At 56.5% G+C, this 14912-nt stretch overlaps 1 protein-coding gene across 5 annotated transcripts in view; it reads left to right on the top strand.

Moving 5' to 3' along the window:
• COL16A1 (collagen type XVI alpha 1 chain) overlaps nucleotides 1-14912 on the top strand; it is a 50950-nt gene that overhangs the window by 2228 nt on the left and 33810 nt on the right. For all 5 annotated transcript variants that reach the window (XM_036866219.1, XM_036866209.1, XM_036866196.1 and 2 more), the window contains exons 3-27: nucleotides 1899-1973; nucleotides 2081-2198; nucleotides 3389-3512; nucleotides 3823-4089; nucleotides 4708-4788; nucleotides 4964-5089; nucleotides 5897-5950; nucleotides 6251-6277; nucleotides 6820-6855; nucleotides 7877-7903; nucleotides 9030-9092; nucleotides 9362-9403; nucleotides 9529-9573; nucleotides 9670-9705; nucleotides 10081-10143; nucleotides 10518-10562; nucleotides 10648-10743; nucleotides 10922-10960; nucleotides 11589-11633; nucleotides 11775-11810; nucleotides 12324-12434; nucleotides 12847-12882; nucleotides 13111-13146; nucleotides 13222-13332; nucleotides 13687-13731. In XM_036866219.1, the coding sequence (XP_036722114.1) occupies nucleotides 1899-1973; nucleotides 2081-2198; nucleotides 3389-3512; nucleotides 3823-4089; nucleotides 4708-4788; nucleotides 4964-5089; nucleotides 5897-5950; nucleotides 6251-6277; nucleotides 6820-6855; nucleotides 7877-7903; nucleotides 9030-9092; nucleotides 9362-9403; nucleotides 9529-9573; nucleotides 9670-9705; nucleotides 10081-10143; nucleotides 10518-10562; nucleotides 10648-10743; nucleotides 10922-10960; nucleotides 11589-11633; nucleotides 11775-11810; nucleotides 12324-12434; nucleotides 12847-12882; nucleotides 13111-13146; nucleotides 13222-13332; nucleotides 13687-13731 (1784 nt within the window). The remainder of the gene's footprint in view (nucleotides 1-1898; nucleotides 1974-2080; nucleotides 2199-3388; nucleotides 3513-3822; nucleotides 4090-4707; nucleotides 4789-4963; nucleotides 5090-5896; nucleotides 5951-6250; nucleotides 6278-6819; nucleotides 6856-7876; nucleotides 7904-9029; nucleotides 9093-9361; nucleotides 9404-9528; nucleotides 9574-9669; nucleotides 9706-10080; nucleotides 10144-10517; nucleotides 10563-10647; nucleotides 10744-10921; nucleotides 10961-11588; nucleotides 11634-11774; nucleotides 11811-12323; nucleotides 12435-12846; nucleotides 12883-13110; nucleotides 13147-13221; nucleotides 13333-13686; nucleotides 13732-14912) is intronic.

Below are 14912 nucleotides of genomic sequence, written 5' to 3'. Positions count from 1 at the left end.
TGAGGTGTGGGGTCCTGTGCACGTATGTGACCACGGGCCTGGGTCACGTGGGCATTTATAGGAGAGTCCAGAGGCTGGGCTCAGGGTAGCCTGAGGTGTTTGCACACATGAGCCAGTGTGAGGTGAGCTAGAGAGGATGTGTGTTTCAGTCTACATATTTGTGTGTCTCTGGGCCTCTCTGTGTTTACATCTCAGAGTTGCTGTGTGCATCTGTACATACTCCTGTGTCTCTGTGTGTGAGAAGAACCACCCACCCTAATACATAAACCCAACCTGTGCCCCAAGTGCTGGTGGGGCCAGCGTGGTGGGGAGGAGCCGGCAGCAAGCTGTCCCTGCAGAGGGAAGCTGCATCCCCAAACAGGCCAGGCCTCTCCAGTCCTTTCCATGGTGGAGAATCCATCTTCCAGCCCACGTGCTCCTCCTCCTCCACGGCGATCTTGGATAAAGGGCCCGCCTCAAGGCCCAGACGCCGGATGGGACAAAGGGTGTAGCTTTCCAGGGCCCAAAGCCAGAGTAAGTTGACCAGGCAACTTGCCCTGCCCTGCTAGGTGCCCTCTGGCTGTATGGCTGAGCAGGAATAGAATTCCTAGAACCCCAAATCCAGCCAAAAGAGGCAGAAAAACCAAGATGCAGATGTGAGTGGGGTACATGTGACTGTGGGTTGTGTGTGTACATATGTGTTTTTGCATGTTTGCATATATACCTTACTCTCTTCTCCCTCACCGGGTCCCTGGGGATTGGGGCAGATAATTTCAACATCTGTAAGGAATTTGGGCCCGTTGCCAAGGGGTGAGTCACCCATTGCTGCTGCTGATGCTAAAGACAGTGATAGTTTTTCTGGACAAACCTGGGGGAGAAAGATTCCAGGGGGGTCACTGGGCCTAGGAATCCAGGATTCCTTCTTCCAGCCAGGCATCCAGGGAGTCCAATGCCCAGCTTCTAGGAGCTGTATCCACTGGCTTGTCCCAGCTACCCCATCTGCACTGATGAAAAGGTTTTTGTTTTTTTTTTATTCTAGCCTCCGTTTCTCCCGTTGTAGCACTCTCTCATTACTTCTGCTCAATCAGCCCTAGAGAAGAGGCAGGCCCATGGCTGCCTACCTGCCCCTTAAGGGTTTTGGAGACCTGACTAAGCTATCCCCTTCTGCATGAGCCTTTACCCCCTTCATATACCCTGTCTGGAGCCCCAAGGTTCTGGGGGGGGGGTCCCTTGAGCTTGTGGTCCACTCAGGCCCTCAGTCTCTTCTCACAGTTTCATAAGGTAGTTATCCAGTTGAAAAGTCAATCTGTTGACTCAGACTTGTGTCTGGCCTGCTTGCCTGTTTTGGCTGTGGGAAGTGGAACCCCACCCATTGCTGAGAACATGTGTACCAGCAGCACATGGCATCCCTGGTGGCACAGGCATCTACAACTCACACATGTGCAGACATGCACATGCACTGGTATATAACACAGTGTGCATGGACCTGACATTTCCTTGCCCCTGAAGTTCTCCTCTGTCTCCCACTTGGGTGTATGTTGTGGAGGGAGCACATGTGTATACACAGCTCCCCACCCCATCTGAGCTGTAGGGCTGCCCAGAGTTTCTTTCATTCTCTTGCTGGTCTGGCCCCTGACTTGGGGGTCCTAGGGAGATTTGGGTTCTAGGAGTTCTGATCTTGTTCTGCTGTGAACTTACTTAGTAGCCTTGGGCCAGGCCTCAGTCTTCCCATCTGTGCACTGGCTCCCAGGGTAGCCAGGGTCAGAAGGCAAAAGGTGAAAGCAGCCCCAGGGCAGAGCCTGGGTAAAGATGTAGTGTGGGGAATATGAACTTGCTCCGTCCCAGGTTCCCCAAGAGCCCAGCTGTGAGGTCACCTCAGCCTGAGCCCACCAGATGCCCCACTGCCAATTCTTTTCCAGGGGAGCGGTGCCCACCTTCACAGCAAGAAGGACTCAAGCTGGAACACAGAAGTGACTTATCGACCAACGTGACTGGTGAGTGCTCATCTCATCCTGTTGTCCCCCCTCCACCATCTTCCTGGAGTGGCCAGTACCCCACTCACCTGCCCAGCTGAGCTTGTCATCTGGTGTCTCCCCTAAAGGCTTCAATCTCATCCGCCGACTCAGCCTCATGAAGACATCTGCCATCAAGAAGATCCGAAACCCCAAGGGACCTCTCATCCTGCGACTGGGAGCGGTCTCAGTCACCCAGCCCATGCGGTAAAGGCCCCAGTGTGACCACTGGGAATCAGTACTGACCTCAGCCACACTCCCAGCGACTCTGCATGTGGGGCCTAAGCTCAGGGGCACCCGTGGGTCATTGTATCCTGCTTCCTGTCAGGAGTCAGCCTGGTCTCCACTCCTGGGCCTTGCAGGGCGTGCAGAGAGAAGGGGACCGGCAGGCCCACCCTGTGTCCTTTCCCCATCTCTGGCTAGCAGTGGGTGAGGACAGGTCCGCATCCTGTGGGCACCAGTTCTGAGGACTCCAGGATGGAGGAGGGAACCTTCAAGAATTGTGTGTGTGTGTGTGTGTGTGTGGGTGCACGCACACACGCGCGTGCACCCACACATGTGAAGTCCAAACTCCCACAGTCCCTGGGTGGTCTGGCCCCTGTTTGGCTCTCCAGCCTCATCTTCCAAAATGTTCCCTTTCTTTCTTTTTTTTTTTTGTGTGTGTTTATTTATTTATGGCTGTGTTGGGTCTTCGTTTCTGTGCGAGGGCTTTCTCCAGTTGCGGCAAGCGGGGGCCACTCTTCATCGCGGTGCGCGGGCCTCTCACTATCGCGGCCTCTCTTGTTGCGGAGCACAGGCTCCAGACGCGCAGGCTCAGTAATTGTGGCTCACGGGCCCAGTTGCTCCGCGACATGTGGGATCTTCCCAGACCAGAGCTCGAACCCGTGTCCCCTGCATTGGCAGGCAGATTCTCAACCACTGCGCCACCAGGGAAGCCCCCCTTTCTTTCTTGCTGCTCCAGTCGTGCTGAACCTGTTCATCTTTTTTCAGTATTTCTTCCCCTCCCCCAGGCCCGGTTATTCTCCCCAAGGCATCCTGGATTCCTTGGAAGCACTTACCACAATCCTAATGAAATAGTGCAACAGTCATTCTGAGGATCCTTTGTTTATGGCCTTACCTCCCACATCACCCTGTCAGACTTGAAGGCTCCCTGAGGACAGGCCTCTTCTCTGTGTTTTCACCCCTGTTACCCCCGGCAGCCAGACCCACCACTGGCACATAGTAGGCCCTCAATAAACATCTGTAGAATGAATGGATGTGTATAAGTATGTGTGTGGCAGTTTGGAGGTGTGTGCCTGTGCGTGTCTCGTGTAGGTTCAACAGTCCTGAGGGCCCAGGGTGGGCAGCAGGTGGTCTCTTACCTGAGCCTCAAGGCACCCTCCCTGCTCTACCCACAGACGTGTATTCCCTCGGGGCCTCCCCAGTGAGTTTGCCCTGGTGCTGACACTATCGCTGAAGAAACACACCCACCAGAACACGTGGTATTTGTTTCAAGTGACCGATGGAAATGGGTACCCACAGGTGAGCCCGACCCCCTGCTCCACCCCCATTGCTCTTGGCATTCGAGCAGTACCAGTCCATACCAGCTTCTGTCCCAGCTTGTGATTTCTGGGGCCTCCCTGCTCCATCCCCGTGCCCACCCTCAAGGCCGCCCCCACTCCACCTATCCCATTCTCTTAGGAGGTATTGCTCTGTGACCCCAGCCAGCTTTCGTCCCTTTCTGGGCCTCAGTTTCCCCTCCTGTGAAATGAGCTTGAGAGCCCTTACCTTTGTCACGCTGTGGCTTGCGGGGCTCTGATTCTCTGTCCTTGCCTTTCCCAATTCCACACAGATTTCCCTGGAAGTCAACAGCCAAGAGCGGAGCCTGGAGCTCCGGGCCCGGGGCCAAGATGGCGACTTTGTGTCCTGCATCTTCTCAGTGCCCCAGCTCTTTGACCTGCGTTGGCACAAGCTGGTGCTGAGCGTGGCTGAACGCGTAGCCTCTGTGCATGTGGACTGCACATCAGTCTCCTCCCGGCCTCTGGGGCCCTGGCGACCCATGCGGCCTGTGGGCCATGTTTTTCTGGGCTTGGATGCTGAGCGGGGCAAACCTGTCTCGGTGAGTGCTAGGTCAGGCTTGGACTCTGCTCCTACTTTCTGGGAGCCTGAGTGAGCTCCCGGGAACCTATATTTGACCAGGGCTTTCCCTTGCTCAGAATCCTCTCATGGTTCCCCACTGACCTCCAGATGCAGCCTGAACATATTAACCTGGCATTCAAGGTCTTTCATGATCTGGTCCCTATAAATGACTGCAGCAGCATCTTCTGTTCCATCTTTCCGTGCAGCTTTTGCTCTGGTTGATTCCATCCCAGACATCCATCTCACCTAATACTTTCACACCTCCAGCCTTTGCCTATGCTGTTACCTCTACCTGGAATGCTTTTCCTTGCATACTTACCTGCTGAACATCTACTGGTCCTCAAGGCCCAGCTTGAATGAAATCTCCTCTTCCCCTCTTCCTCTGGGCCAAAGCGAACATTTCTCCCCCCTCTCCCTCTTTCTTTCGCGTATAGTTTTGTTTTGCTTTTCGTGACAGCTGTATTCTTGATGGTCTCCCAGGCCAGACTGGAAACCTTCTGAGGGCAAACTCTGGGATGGAGCCATCTCTGTGCCTCATTAAGGGCCAGGACTCAGAGCTCTTTGCTAAAATGAAGTGACACTTGTGTGTCCCCTGCAGTTTGACCTTCAGCAGGCACACATCTACTGTGACCCGGATCTCGTGCTGGAGGAGGGTTGCTGTGAGATTTCACCGGGAGGGGTGAGTGGCCTGGTCCCAGCACAGCTGGGAGGGGTTGGGGCACTGCCCAGGGACACAGTGTGCTGGAGGAGGAGGACCAGGAAGGGGATGCCTAGAGATCTTAGGATGATGAGTGGGTGAAGTGGGAGGGGTCTGCCTTCTGTACTGACCCCAGCCCTTCCCCCACACTGGGCAGTGTCCCCCAGAGACCTCCAAGGCCCGCCGGGACACCCAGAGCAATGAGCTCATCGAGATCAATCCACAGACTGAGGGCAAGGTCTACACCCGCTGCTTCTGCCTGGAGGAGCCGCAAAACAGCAAGGTGGGTAGGCAGGGCAGGCAGACATGGGCACAGGCAGGCACAAGTGGGCCTGCCCCTCCCCTGACCTGACTGGGGCCTGCCCCCAGGGTCAGTTGACCATGTGCCCCCGGGCAGGGGAGGCACTGGAAGCCCTGCCTCTTTGCTTCCCACCCGTATTGGATTCTGGTAGGCAGAGAGACAGCCCACTGTACGACCCTGTGCCTGCCTGCCTGCTGGCATTGAGAGTTGTGCCCATCTAGCTCTGGTACTACCCAGACCCTCACTGGTACCGTCCCAGACCCTGGTGAGGGGAGGACCAGGCTGGCACCCAAAGGCAGTTTCTCCAGGACAGGGATATCTGGGATCAGAGGCCAGGTGCCACACTGCTTGCCTTGGGGCTCACTCATTCTCCTGGGCTCAGCCCGGGCAAGTGCCAGGCTGGTTCCATGCCCAGCACCATGGCCAGCTGCCCTGCCTGCTTTAGGTTCTTTAGGGGTGGCAGGGAAGCCCAGTTCCTCCCATAGCCCCACACCCTGGCAGGGCAGCCTCCCTGCCTACTGGGCATCTTGCCCAGCTTTTGGCTGCAGGAACACAGGATCCCATTGATTCATGGTCTTGTTTTCTCCGACATCACGTGGGTGGGGTGAAAAGGAAGGGGGGTGCCTGTTGGGGTGCCAGGGGCCTGAGCAGGCTCTTGATGACCTGGGAGCTGCCAGATGTCAGGCTGAGGCATCCCAGGGGTCCATGCCCCTGCCTGGGGGCCCCTATCTAGTGTGGACCCCAGAACTGCCCCCTCCTCAAGATTTCCCCCTTATTCTGTCTGCTCAGGTGGATGCCCAGCTGACGGGAAGAATCAGCCAGAAGGCAGAAAGGGGAACAAAGGTAGAGACAGTGCGTGGGCGGAGGAGCCCACAGTGTCCTCAGTCTGCCCTCCCTGTCCTCCGTAAACCCCTCGAGTAAGAGACTCTCCGCCCATGCTCTTCCTACCTGCCCCCACTCTCCTGGACAGAGCTTAGGATTTGTAGGTGCCAGCTCTGAGAAAGAAGGATGAACGGGAGCGAGACAGACAGTACCTGGCACTATCTAGGGCACCCGCTCCTGGTGGTTCTTGGGTAGGGGTGTTGGAAGCAGTGCTTTGTCCCCTCCATTCCCCACCCATTCTCATGCCCTCCCTCTTCTCAGGCCCACCAGGAGACAGCAGTGGATGAGGTAAGCCTCCCATCTAGACTGGCAAAAAGAGCTTGGTTGGAAAGGTGCCAGCATGAGCCCTCCGGACAAGGCTTTGGGGCCCTGGAGCCTGGGCATGGGGGTGTGGGATGACCACACAGCTCCCAGCATTCCTTGGGGACCTGATGCTGGACCCTGTCTGCCTGCTGCTTCTCCTTAGGAGCGGGGTGTTCAGCCCTGGACACTCCTGCTGAGTTGGCAGCAAATGGCCACGGGTATCTTGGAGAGAGCCCAGGCCTTGGCCATGGGACCCTGGATTCTGGGCCTCACTCTGCTCCAACATGCTGTGTGACCCAGGGCCCACTGCTATTCCTCTCTGGGCTTCAGTTTCCTCATCTGAGAAATGGCTTGGCTCTGGGTTGGTGGGAGTTGAGGGGCGAGCTTGATAGGATTTCCATCTTTATGCTCCTCAACTCCACCCAGACACCTGTGATGTTCTTGGTGTGTGTATGGGGGCCAGTGGGGTGGAGAGGGCTGGTCCTGGGCTCTCAGACCTGACCTCCAGGCCCATTCTTCCCTTTCAGTGCCCACCCTGTGTCCATGGTGCCCGGGAGAGCAACGTGAGTGAAGAGAGAGTGTGCTGGGTGGGGTGGACGGGGCCTGGGAGTGGGCGTTGCCTAGAGGTTGGCTTGGCGGCTTCCTGGTTCAGGACAAGGGGGTCTTTGTGCACTTTCACACTCTCTGCCTGCCCACCCCCAGAGCTGGGTTTGACCCACACCCGCAGTCCCACCAAGCCAGGGCCCCAGGGAAGGAAGCCTCATGCAATGTATTGGGCTCCAGGGTGGAATGGGGACGGGGTGGCGGCTGGCAGAATCAGAGCCTTGGTTGCTGATCCCAGCTTGGCTCTCCCCTCAAAGACTCAGGCCTGGTCTGCTTGGAAGGCTTCTCATGTCATCTTCGAGGCAGAGAAGGGGAAGGGCTGGCTCAGGGTGACACAGCCCAGCATGACCCCCCAAACCACATGTTGGCTCAGGGCCTCCCCTCCTATCCCTCTCTAGCTGGTCCTGGCCCATCCTCCCTCTGGGGTCCAGAAGGACAAGGGAAAGGGACTCAGTGCGAGCCCAGCTGGTACCCAACTGTGTCTCTTCCGTGGGCAGTATGAGTCACCACTTTCCCGCAGCCTGACATTCTGAGTTGACATTCTGCATTGATCCACAAAGGGCACAACCCCCGCTCCCCTCGGCTCTAAGCCCCTGGCCTTGGGGGACATCAGGAAGTACCCCCTCTGCTGCCCTCCCCTGTTTCCGTCCAGTCCTCCACCAAATCCAGTAAGGCTGATGGTCCCCAGACATGCAGGGGTTACCATGGCAACCAAGCAGCCATATTATCCTAGCAACTGCGGGGTGGAGCTAGCCAAAGCCAGGCAGGTTAGAGAAGGAAGGTCAAACCCCTCCGTAAGTTTGACAGCTTTGGGATATAAAATCAGCATGCTGGTTGGCCTGGGAGACAGAGCAGGGGCTGGGGTTTGGGCTGTTGGTTCAGCCACCCCTGTGTGACCCGGACTAAATTGCTTGCCCTCTCTGGGTCTGTTTTCCGCTCCCTCCCTGAGATGATTACATCCTCTCTCCTTTGTCCCCTCAGGTCACAATTGGTCCCTCTGGCCCCCAGGTGAGTCCCAGATGGAGAACAGGACACCCCTGCCCTCTTCAGTGGTGCTAGTCCATCTCACGGCATGTGGCCCCTTGGCTGTGTGTATATATCAGGGCTACCCAAGCCTGCATATATGTGGGGTGATTAGATATGTGTGTGTGTGTGTGTGTGTGTGTGTGTGTGTGTGTGTGTGTTGGAGAGAGTAGGGGGTTGTGTGTATGTGAGGATGTTAAGAACTGCCCTTTTCTGAGGGCCTACTGTGCATCAGGCACTGGGCCACCCATTGGCACCATGACTTTCCTGAACCCCCTCAGGCATCTTGCCGGGTGGGTACTATCATTTTATTTCAGGGAAAACCGAGGTCCAGCTGTGCCCACGTGGGTGACTGGTGTGCTTTTGTGTGTGTGTGTGTGTGTGTGTGTGTGTGTGTGACTACGTGCATTTCTGGACACATGTTTGCACATGTGCAGGGGGGTGAACCCATATACCTGTGGGCCTGACAGGATCGCAGAGCTTGTGGGTGATGTGCAAATGTGAGATTGCACACTTCTGTGTGCCTGTGAGTATATAATGTCATTCTTGGAGCCACCTCCATGTGCGTGCTAAGTGGTGCACACTTTACCTGCAGTGTCACATTTCTTCCTCACCGCAGCCCCTTGAGGTAGGTGCTGACATGAATCCCATTTTATTGATGAAGAAACTGAGGTTCAGACAGTTCACATAACTTGCCCTGAGACACATGCTTGTAAGCGGTGGAGGTAGGATTTGAACTAGGGCAGCCTAACACTCACCATCATGGGTGTCTGCCACTCCACATGTGTGTGTCCACGCACATGTGTCCCTGTGCCCCTGGGTGTACTGTGTGTGAGCTAGCATGCTTGGGTTGGAGTGTGGGAGAAGAGATACCTTCTGCCTGAAACTACGGATTTGCCAAATATGGTCCTTTGGGGTGGGAGGGACAGGCGGATGAACGCGTATGGAATCCATATGCTGTGTGCGTGGGGGCGGGGGGGTTGGGGCAGGGCTGTGCTCATTTACACACCCGTGTTTGGTGGATGCGTGGAGAAGACCAGGATGGGGAGAGCTTCTTCAAGGCTCTCATGTGCTCCTCTGGTCCCAGCCCTTGTTTTGGTCTCATCCACAGAGAGGGAAAGGTGAGCAGGGCCTGCCTGGTCCATCAGGACCCAAGGGAGAGAAGGGAGCCCGGGTAAGTGCCCCAGCCATGCCCATGGTAAGACGTTCCCACCTGTGCCCTGGGGTTGGGCCAGAATGTGAGCCATCATCCCATCATCTCAGATGGAAACCTGCAGCCTGGTCCAAATAGGGGATGAGGGCCAGGGTCTCTCCAGGGGTTAGTGTGCGGAAACATGCATCTTCTAGGGGCACCTGCGACTATGGGATTCTTGGGCCCATCCTCCTCAAAACAGGTCTAGGATGGCTCCCCTAGGAGGCTGATCATTTGCTCCCTACCTCTAGGGCAATGACTGTGTTCGAATCTCGCCGGACGCCCCGCTTCAGGTAAGGCCTGGAGGAGAGGCCTGCTTTAGGGCCAATATGGGGTCAGCCCCTGAGGAAGGGGCTGTGCCCTCAGAGCCCATGGGGGTGACCCTGGGCCCCTCTCAACACCTTATCTCCCTGTTCAGTGTGCAGAAGGCCCAAAGGGAGAGAAGGGGGAGTCGGGAGCCTTGGTGAGTATGGGACCAGAGACAGGGCAGGGCAGCGGGGTCCTGGCCAGCCTCCCCCTCCTTTCCTCACCTCTCTTTTGTGTCCCCTCCTTATCTCAGGGACCCTCAGGACTCCCCGGCTCCACAGGCCAGAAGGTAATGGGCCAGGATTTTGAGGGGTGTGCGCCAGGGAGGTCTGCGAACCCTACAGACAGGAGGAGGGAGGTGTCCAAAGTCATCCTAGGGGATGGTGTCACTGGGCCCAGAGCTGGTAGTACTCCCGAAGCCTCCCAGTCCTCCTGCCTTGTCCAAGTTCCTGCTAGACCTGGAGAGAAAAGCCACAGACTCCCTGAGCGAGTGGCCTGGCTGGTGGCAGTTCTTCCTGTTGTCTCCCCTCCTGTGAAGCCATTTAATCTCTGGGGAGGCTGAGACCACCGATCTAGAAAGCAGTTGTCCCTCCCCAGATGGAGCTGTCCTGGCTCTTCCAGCCCCTTCTCTCAGCCCCAGTCACTTTGCCTCTTCCTTCTTCAGGGCCAGAAAGGCGAGAACGGAGACGGTGGCATCAAGGGCTCGCCAGGAAGGCCAGGCCGAGATGTACGGTGCTTGGGACCCTTCCTCAGCACGACCCCCACATCCCTCAGCACGTGGTCCTGAAATGCTGGACTGTAATCTTGGGAATCTAACCCACTACGCTGCTCAGACAGAACAGAGACCTGGGGAGGGGAGAACTGCACCCCAGGAGGGGGCAGAGAAGGGCCTGACCCTGGGCATCCTGACTCCCAGCCTGGGAGCCCCTGACCTCCAATGTCCTGATGTTGACATCTAATGACCTCGGGGCACTGGGTGAAGTCAGGCTTTGGGACAGGGCAGGGAGGGTGGGCAGCTGGGTATTTACACGTCCCAGTGGGGCTGCTGTCCCCGGGAGGTGCCAGGCCTCAGCCATTCTTAGACCCTCCCCCTGCCCACAGGGCCGGCCAGGAGAGATCTGTGTCATGGGGCCCAAAGGGCAGAAGGTGAGTTGTGGGCATCTGAGGGGTGAAGAGTGGGTGGTGGGGCTGAGGCGGTGGCTCTCTCATACCCACCTTATGTCTGTGCCAGGGAGACCCTGGCTTTGTTGGACCTGAGGGGCTGGCGGGAGAGCCTGGGCCCCCAGGGCTCCCTGGGCCCCCTGGGATAGGACTTCCTGGGACCCCGGTGAGTACCCCTTGCCCCTCCTGCCCTCTTTTTCTCAGAGACCCTTCTCCCTCCTGGCCAGGGGTGGGGAGGTAAGGCTTGGTCCCAGGCGGCCTGGTTGGGGGAAGGGGCCAGAGTGGATCTCACTGTAATGTGAGGGCCCTGGGAAGCCCCTGCCTGACCCTGTTTCTGCCCTCAGGGGGACCCAGGTGGCCCTCCAGGCCCCAAGGGAGACAAGGTAAGCACAAGCAGGAGCAGGGGCACATGCGGGAGCCCCCCTGCTTAGCGGGAGGGGAGAGGAGAGAGGAGAACGGGGCCGGGGTGGCTGGGGCAGCAGGGACAGCAGGGGGGAGGAGGGAGGCGGCCGGCATGTTGGGGAAGGGGCTAGGGGGCTGGGCCCCTCAGTGGGCAGTGTCCCCATCCCAGTGCTTGCTGACGTGGGAGCCTTGGCCTGGGTTGCAGGCACAGGGACGGACAGGCCTAAGTCTGGTAATGACCGGAGTGGCCTCATTGGAGGGCCCAAGCTCATTTTAGGGCCTTATGCCTTGACAAGCAGAAAGTCCTGGAAATGTCTTTCTGCTGTGGTTCCTCTGGGGTCACCCGTGTCACCTCCAAACGTGCTGCACTGGGGAAGGGGCACATAGAGGCCTCTTGTTCTCCATTCCTTTGCAACCAGAAGGACTCAGGTTAGACATGGAGAAGGACAGGCAACAGGAAGGGAGTGTTCGTTGACAAAACCGACCACGAGGAGATGAGAGATTTGGCGAGATTGTCCTGCCGTCCAGAGAGGGAACTGGATGGCAAAGGGGTGCATGGGCTGAGGTCACGGCCAGAAGCCTCCCCCTTAACCCTTCTTCTGACCACAGGGCAGCTCCGGAGTGCCGGGAAAGGAAGGTCCTGGTGGGAAACCTGTGAGTGACCCCAATCTGGTGGGGGAGGGGAGCCGCTGCCCACCATGCCCAGGCCTCGTCTACCAAGGCCTCCAGAGAGAGAGGGGCTAGGTCCTCGGGCCCTTTCTGCTGTGGCACTAACGCTCACTGCTTCTCCAACAGGGGAAGCCAGGGGTTCCAGGGCTGAAGGGAGAGAAGGTGAGTCCCAGGCTTGGTTACCCCAGGTTGGGATGGGAGGGCAAGCTTCTCTCTGAAGGTGACACTGAGCATCAAGGGCGCTGGGCCTGGGACCCTCCTCGGGGGACCCCCACCCCTTCTTTGTTCCTATGGTGTGCGTGTGATTACTAAATAAAGGGCCTGGCTTTGGAGTTACACAGACAGGTTCAAATCCCACCTCGACCATGCACATGAACACAGCAAGTCAATGCGCTTTTCCCTTTGCCCAAGTTTCCCCACCTCTAAATGGGACACAGTGATTTCTTATGTTCTTATGGCTTGTTGTGAGGATGTAGTTTTTTTTTTTTTTTTTTGAGGATGTAGTTCTTGATGTCCAGGAATCGTAAGCTGAATGACTGAGTCGGTTGAACGGAAAGCCCCCTCGGTGTTCCTGCTGTGTGCACTTTGCCCCGGCCCACCCCGTGCCTAGAGCTCCTTGTCTTCCCCAGGGTCTTAGCCCCAACTTGTCCACTCGTGCTCTCTCCCTTCTGCTAGGGTGACGGCTGCGAAGTGTGCCCAACGCTGCCTGAAGGGTTCCAGAACTTTGTGGGGCTCCCTGGAAAGCCAGGGCCCAAGGGAGAACCGGGTGATCCTGCACCCGCCAGGGTGAGTGCCCAGGGTGGCCCTTGTGGGACTCCACCAAAAAACCTGGGGGCATAATCATGGAGAGGAGCTGGGCAGAGGGGCTGGAAACTTCTCATGGCCATAGAGACACTGTGGGCAGAGAGTCTAGGCTCTTAGCTCCTTGGGGGGGGGGGGGGGGGCTGAACCATAGAGTTTAGGGCTGGGCTAGAAGGCCACCCCAGGTCTCCATAGCAACCAACTGGGGTTCTCCTAGCCAAGGCTTAAGATGCCTTTTGGGCAAGCTGGGGTGGAGCCAACCCTTATAGTGAGTGAGATTGTGCCCTCCTCCTGGGATTGGGTGTTGGTTGGAGGTGGAGGAAAGGAGCGGGCAGGGCTGGGTTATGGTCCTGGGCTGGACTCTGTACCCCACTCCCTCACAGACCCTTTTTTTCAGGAGGGCCTGGGAGCTGTTGGACAAAAGGGTGATCGGGTATGTACCGGCACTTCTGGCGGGGTAGCTTAGCCTGGCCTCATTTCCTCCATCTGTCACACGGGTTGATGAGCCCCGGCTCTGGGGTGCTGACCTTGAATCCCCTGGGACCCCTGGGTGTTTGAAGGGTTTGTGGTGTGTGACATTGCTGTCCTCATATATGGCTAGGAAATTTGGGGTGTCCCAACATACCCAGTCTCTCAGCCCATACACCTTTTCTCCCTGCAGGGAGACCCTGGCATCCAAGGCCTCAAAGGAGAAAAGGTGAGGGACACTATTCTCTGGCTGACCCCTTCTGACTACTGGGAGCCTTTCTGATCCCTTCTCTTCCTTCCCCAGGGGGAGTCCTGCTTGTCCTGCAGCTCAGCCATAGCAGCCCAACATCTTGGGCCCGCTATAGGGCCCAAAGGAGATGTGGGCCCTCCTGGTCTCGGTTTGCCTGGCCTTCCGGTGAGTGACTGCTTCCTCCTAGCCAGGCCAGGCCAGGCCAGCCCAGCCCATCTTTGCCACACTGGTGGCCTCCCTGGCTCCTTAGGCTCTGAGTCTCAAGGCAGAGACCAGGAAGGAGGCCCTGAGGCAGGTTCTCCAGGCCTCCCTCCACCCTTGCACTGCCCTGGGACTCCCTCTTAGAACCTCTGAGTGCCCATCTGTATAACAGAGGTAGTTGTCCAGCTACCTGCAGGGTTGTGGGATTTGTAATTCTGAGCTGGCCTTTCTCTTTCTGGGTGGACACTGGGACCCATGGAGTCTTGGAGGGATGGGAGTGGGGGGGGGTGCAGTGACTATGACTTGATTGTTTTTCAGGGGAAAGTTGGGGCTCCAGGGCCAACAGGGCTGAAAGGAGAGAAGGTGAGACCTGGTTAGATGTCAGGAACACCGGGGTCTTCTTGGCCGGGAGACAGGGGAGGGGGCCCCTGGACGGGGAATAGGGACAACATAGACAAGAGATCAAACTGTAAATCCACAGAGAAATAAATTCATCAGTGTTTTGTAGACTGGAGTCAAAGAATTGATTTCTGAGAGCCCACATGTTCTCCAAGAAAGTTCCTTAGTGTTTTATTTTTAATTTACTGATAATCCAAAACAATTAAGTATATGCAAGACTACCTTATAATAAAATAATAATAACCCTTCTTTACCACTTACTTTGTGCCGAGCAGCATTCCAAGGGCTTGTAGGTGTATTGACTTGTTTCCTCCTCCCAAAACCTCATGGGGTAGGTACTCCATTATTCCCATTTTATGGATGAGGAAACGGAGGTCCAGAAAGGCCAAGTAAATTGCTCAAAGTCACATGGGTGTTTGGGTGCAGACCTGGGATTTGAGCCCAGGGAATGTGGCTCCAGAGTTTGTCATCTTCCCTACTCGGCTGGGTTACTCAATTTCAGTGCCATGTGAACCTTTGTATTTGTGGTTGCATTGGAGATGAATGACAGCGTTGAATTAATAATGCAGTGTTACTTAAATGAGGGGTCCTGTGGGTATACGAGTGTTCATGTGTGAGAAACACTGGAATATACGTTCAGACTCCACTCTACCAGGCAAACCACGCCTGTCATTTCTCAAATGGAGCTTTGTGCCACCACCCCACACTTGTTTCCTCTTCCGGTCCCCCCATCTCTGTAAATGGCATATACCGAGTTCCTCAAACCTCCTCAAACCCCAAACCGTGCAGCATCCTTGATTCCTCCCATCTCCACATCATCTCCTCCATTTGACAGTTCTGCCACAGCACCTCTCTCAATTCCACCTCCTTTGCTCACCTCCATGACCACCACTTCGTCTGGGTCCCATCATCTCTCACCGGGATGGTGGCGGCAGCCCCTTAGCTGGCCTGCCTGTGGCCACTGCAGCTCTTAAACTTTTTCATCCAGTGGCTAATGGGGCTTTGTTAAAAAAGAAAAGAAAAGAACAAAACAAAACAAATAAAAACCTCAGGTTATATTATTTCCTTGCTTAAAATCCTTCTATGACTCGACTTTGTACTGAAGGCCTTCTATGCCTAACAAGACCCTGGACGCCTGGCCCTGC

This window comes from Balaenoptera musculus, chromosome 1 (assembly GCF_009873245.2).
Source record: "Balaenoptera musculus isolate JJ_BM4_2016_0621 chromosome 1, mBalMus1.pri.v3, whole genome shotgun sequence".
Classification (NCBI taxonomy): Eukaryota; Metazoa; Chordata; class Mammalia; order Artiodactyla; family Balaenopteridae; genus Balaenoptera; species Balaenoptera musculus.
This window is presented reverse-complemented; position numbering and strand designations above follow the sequence as displayed.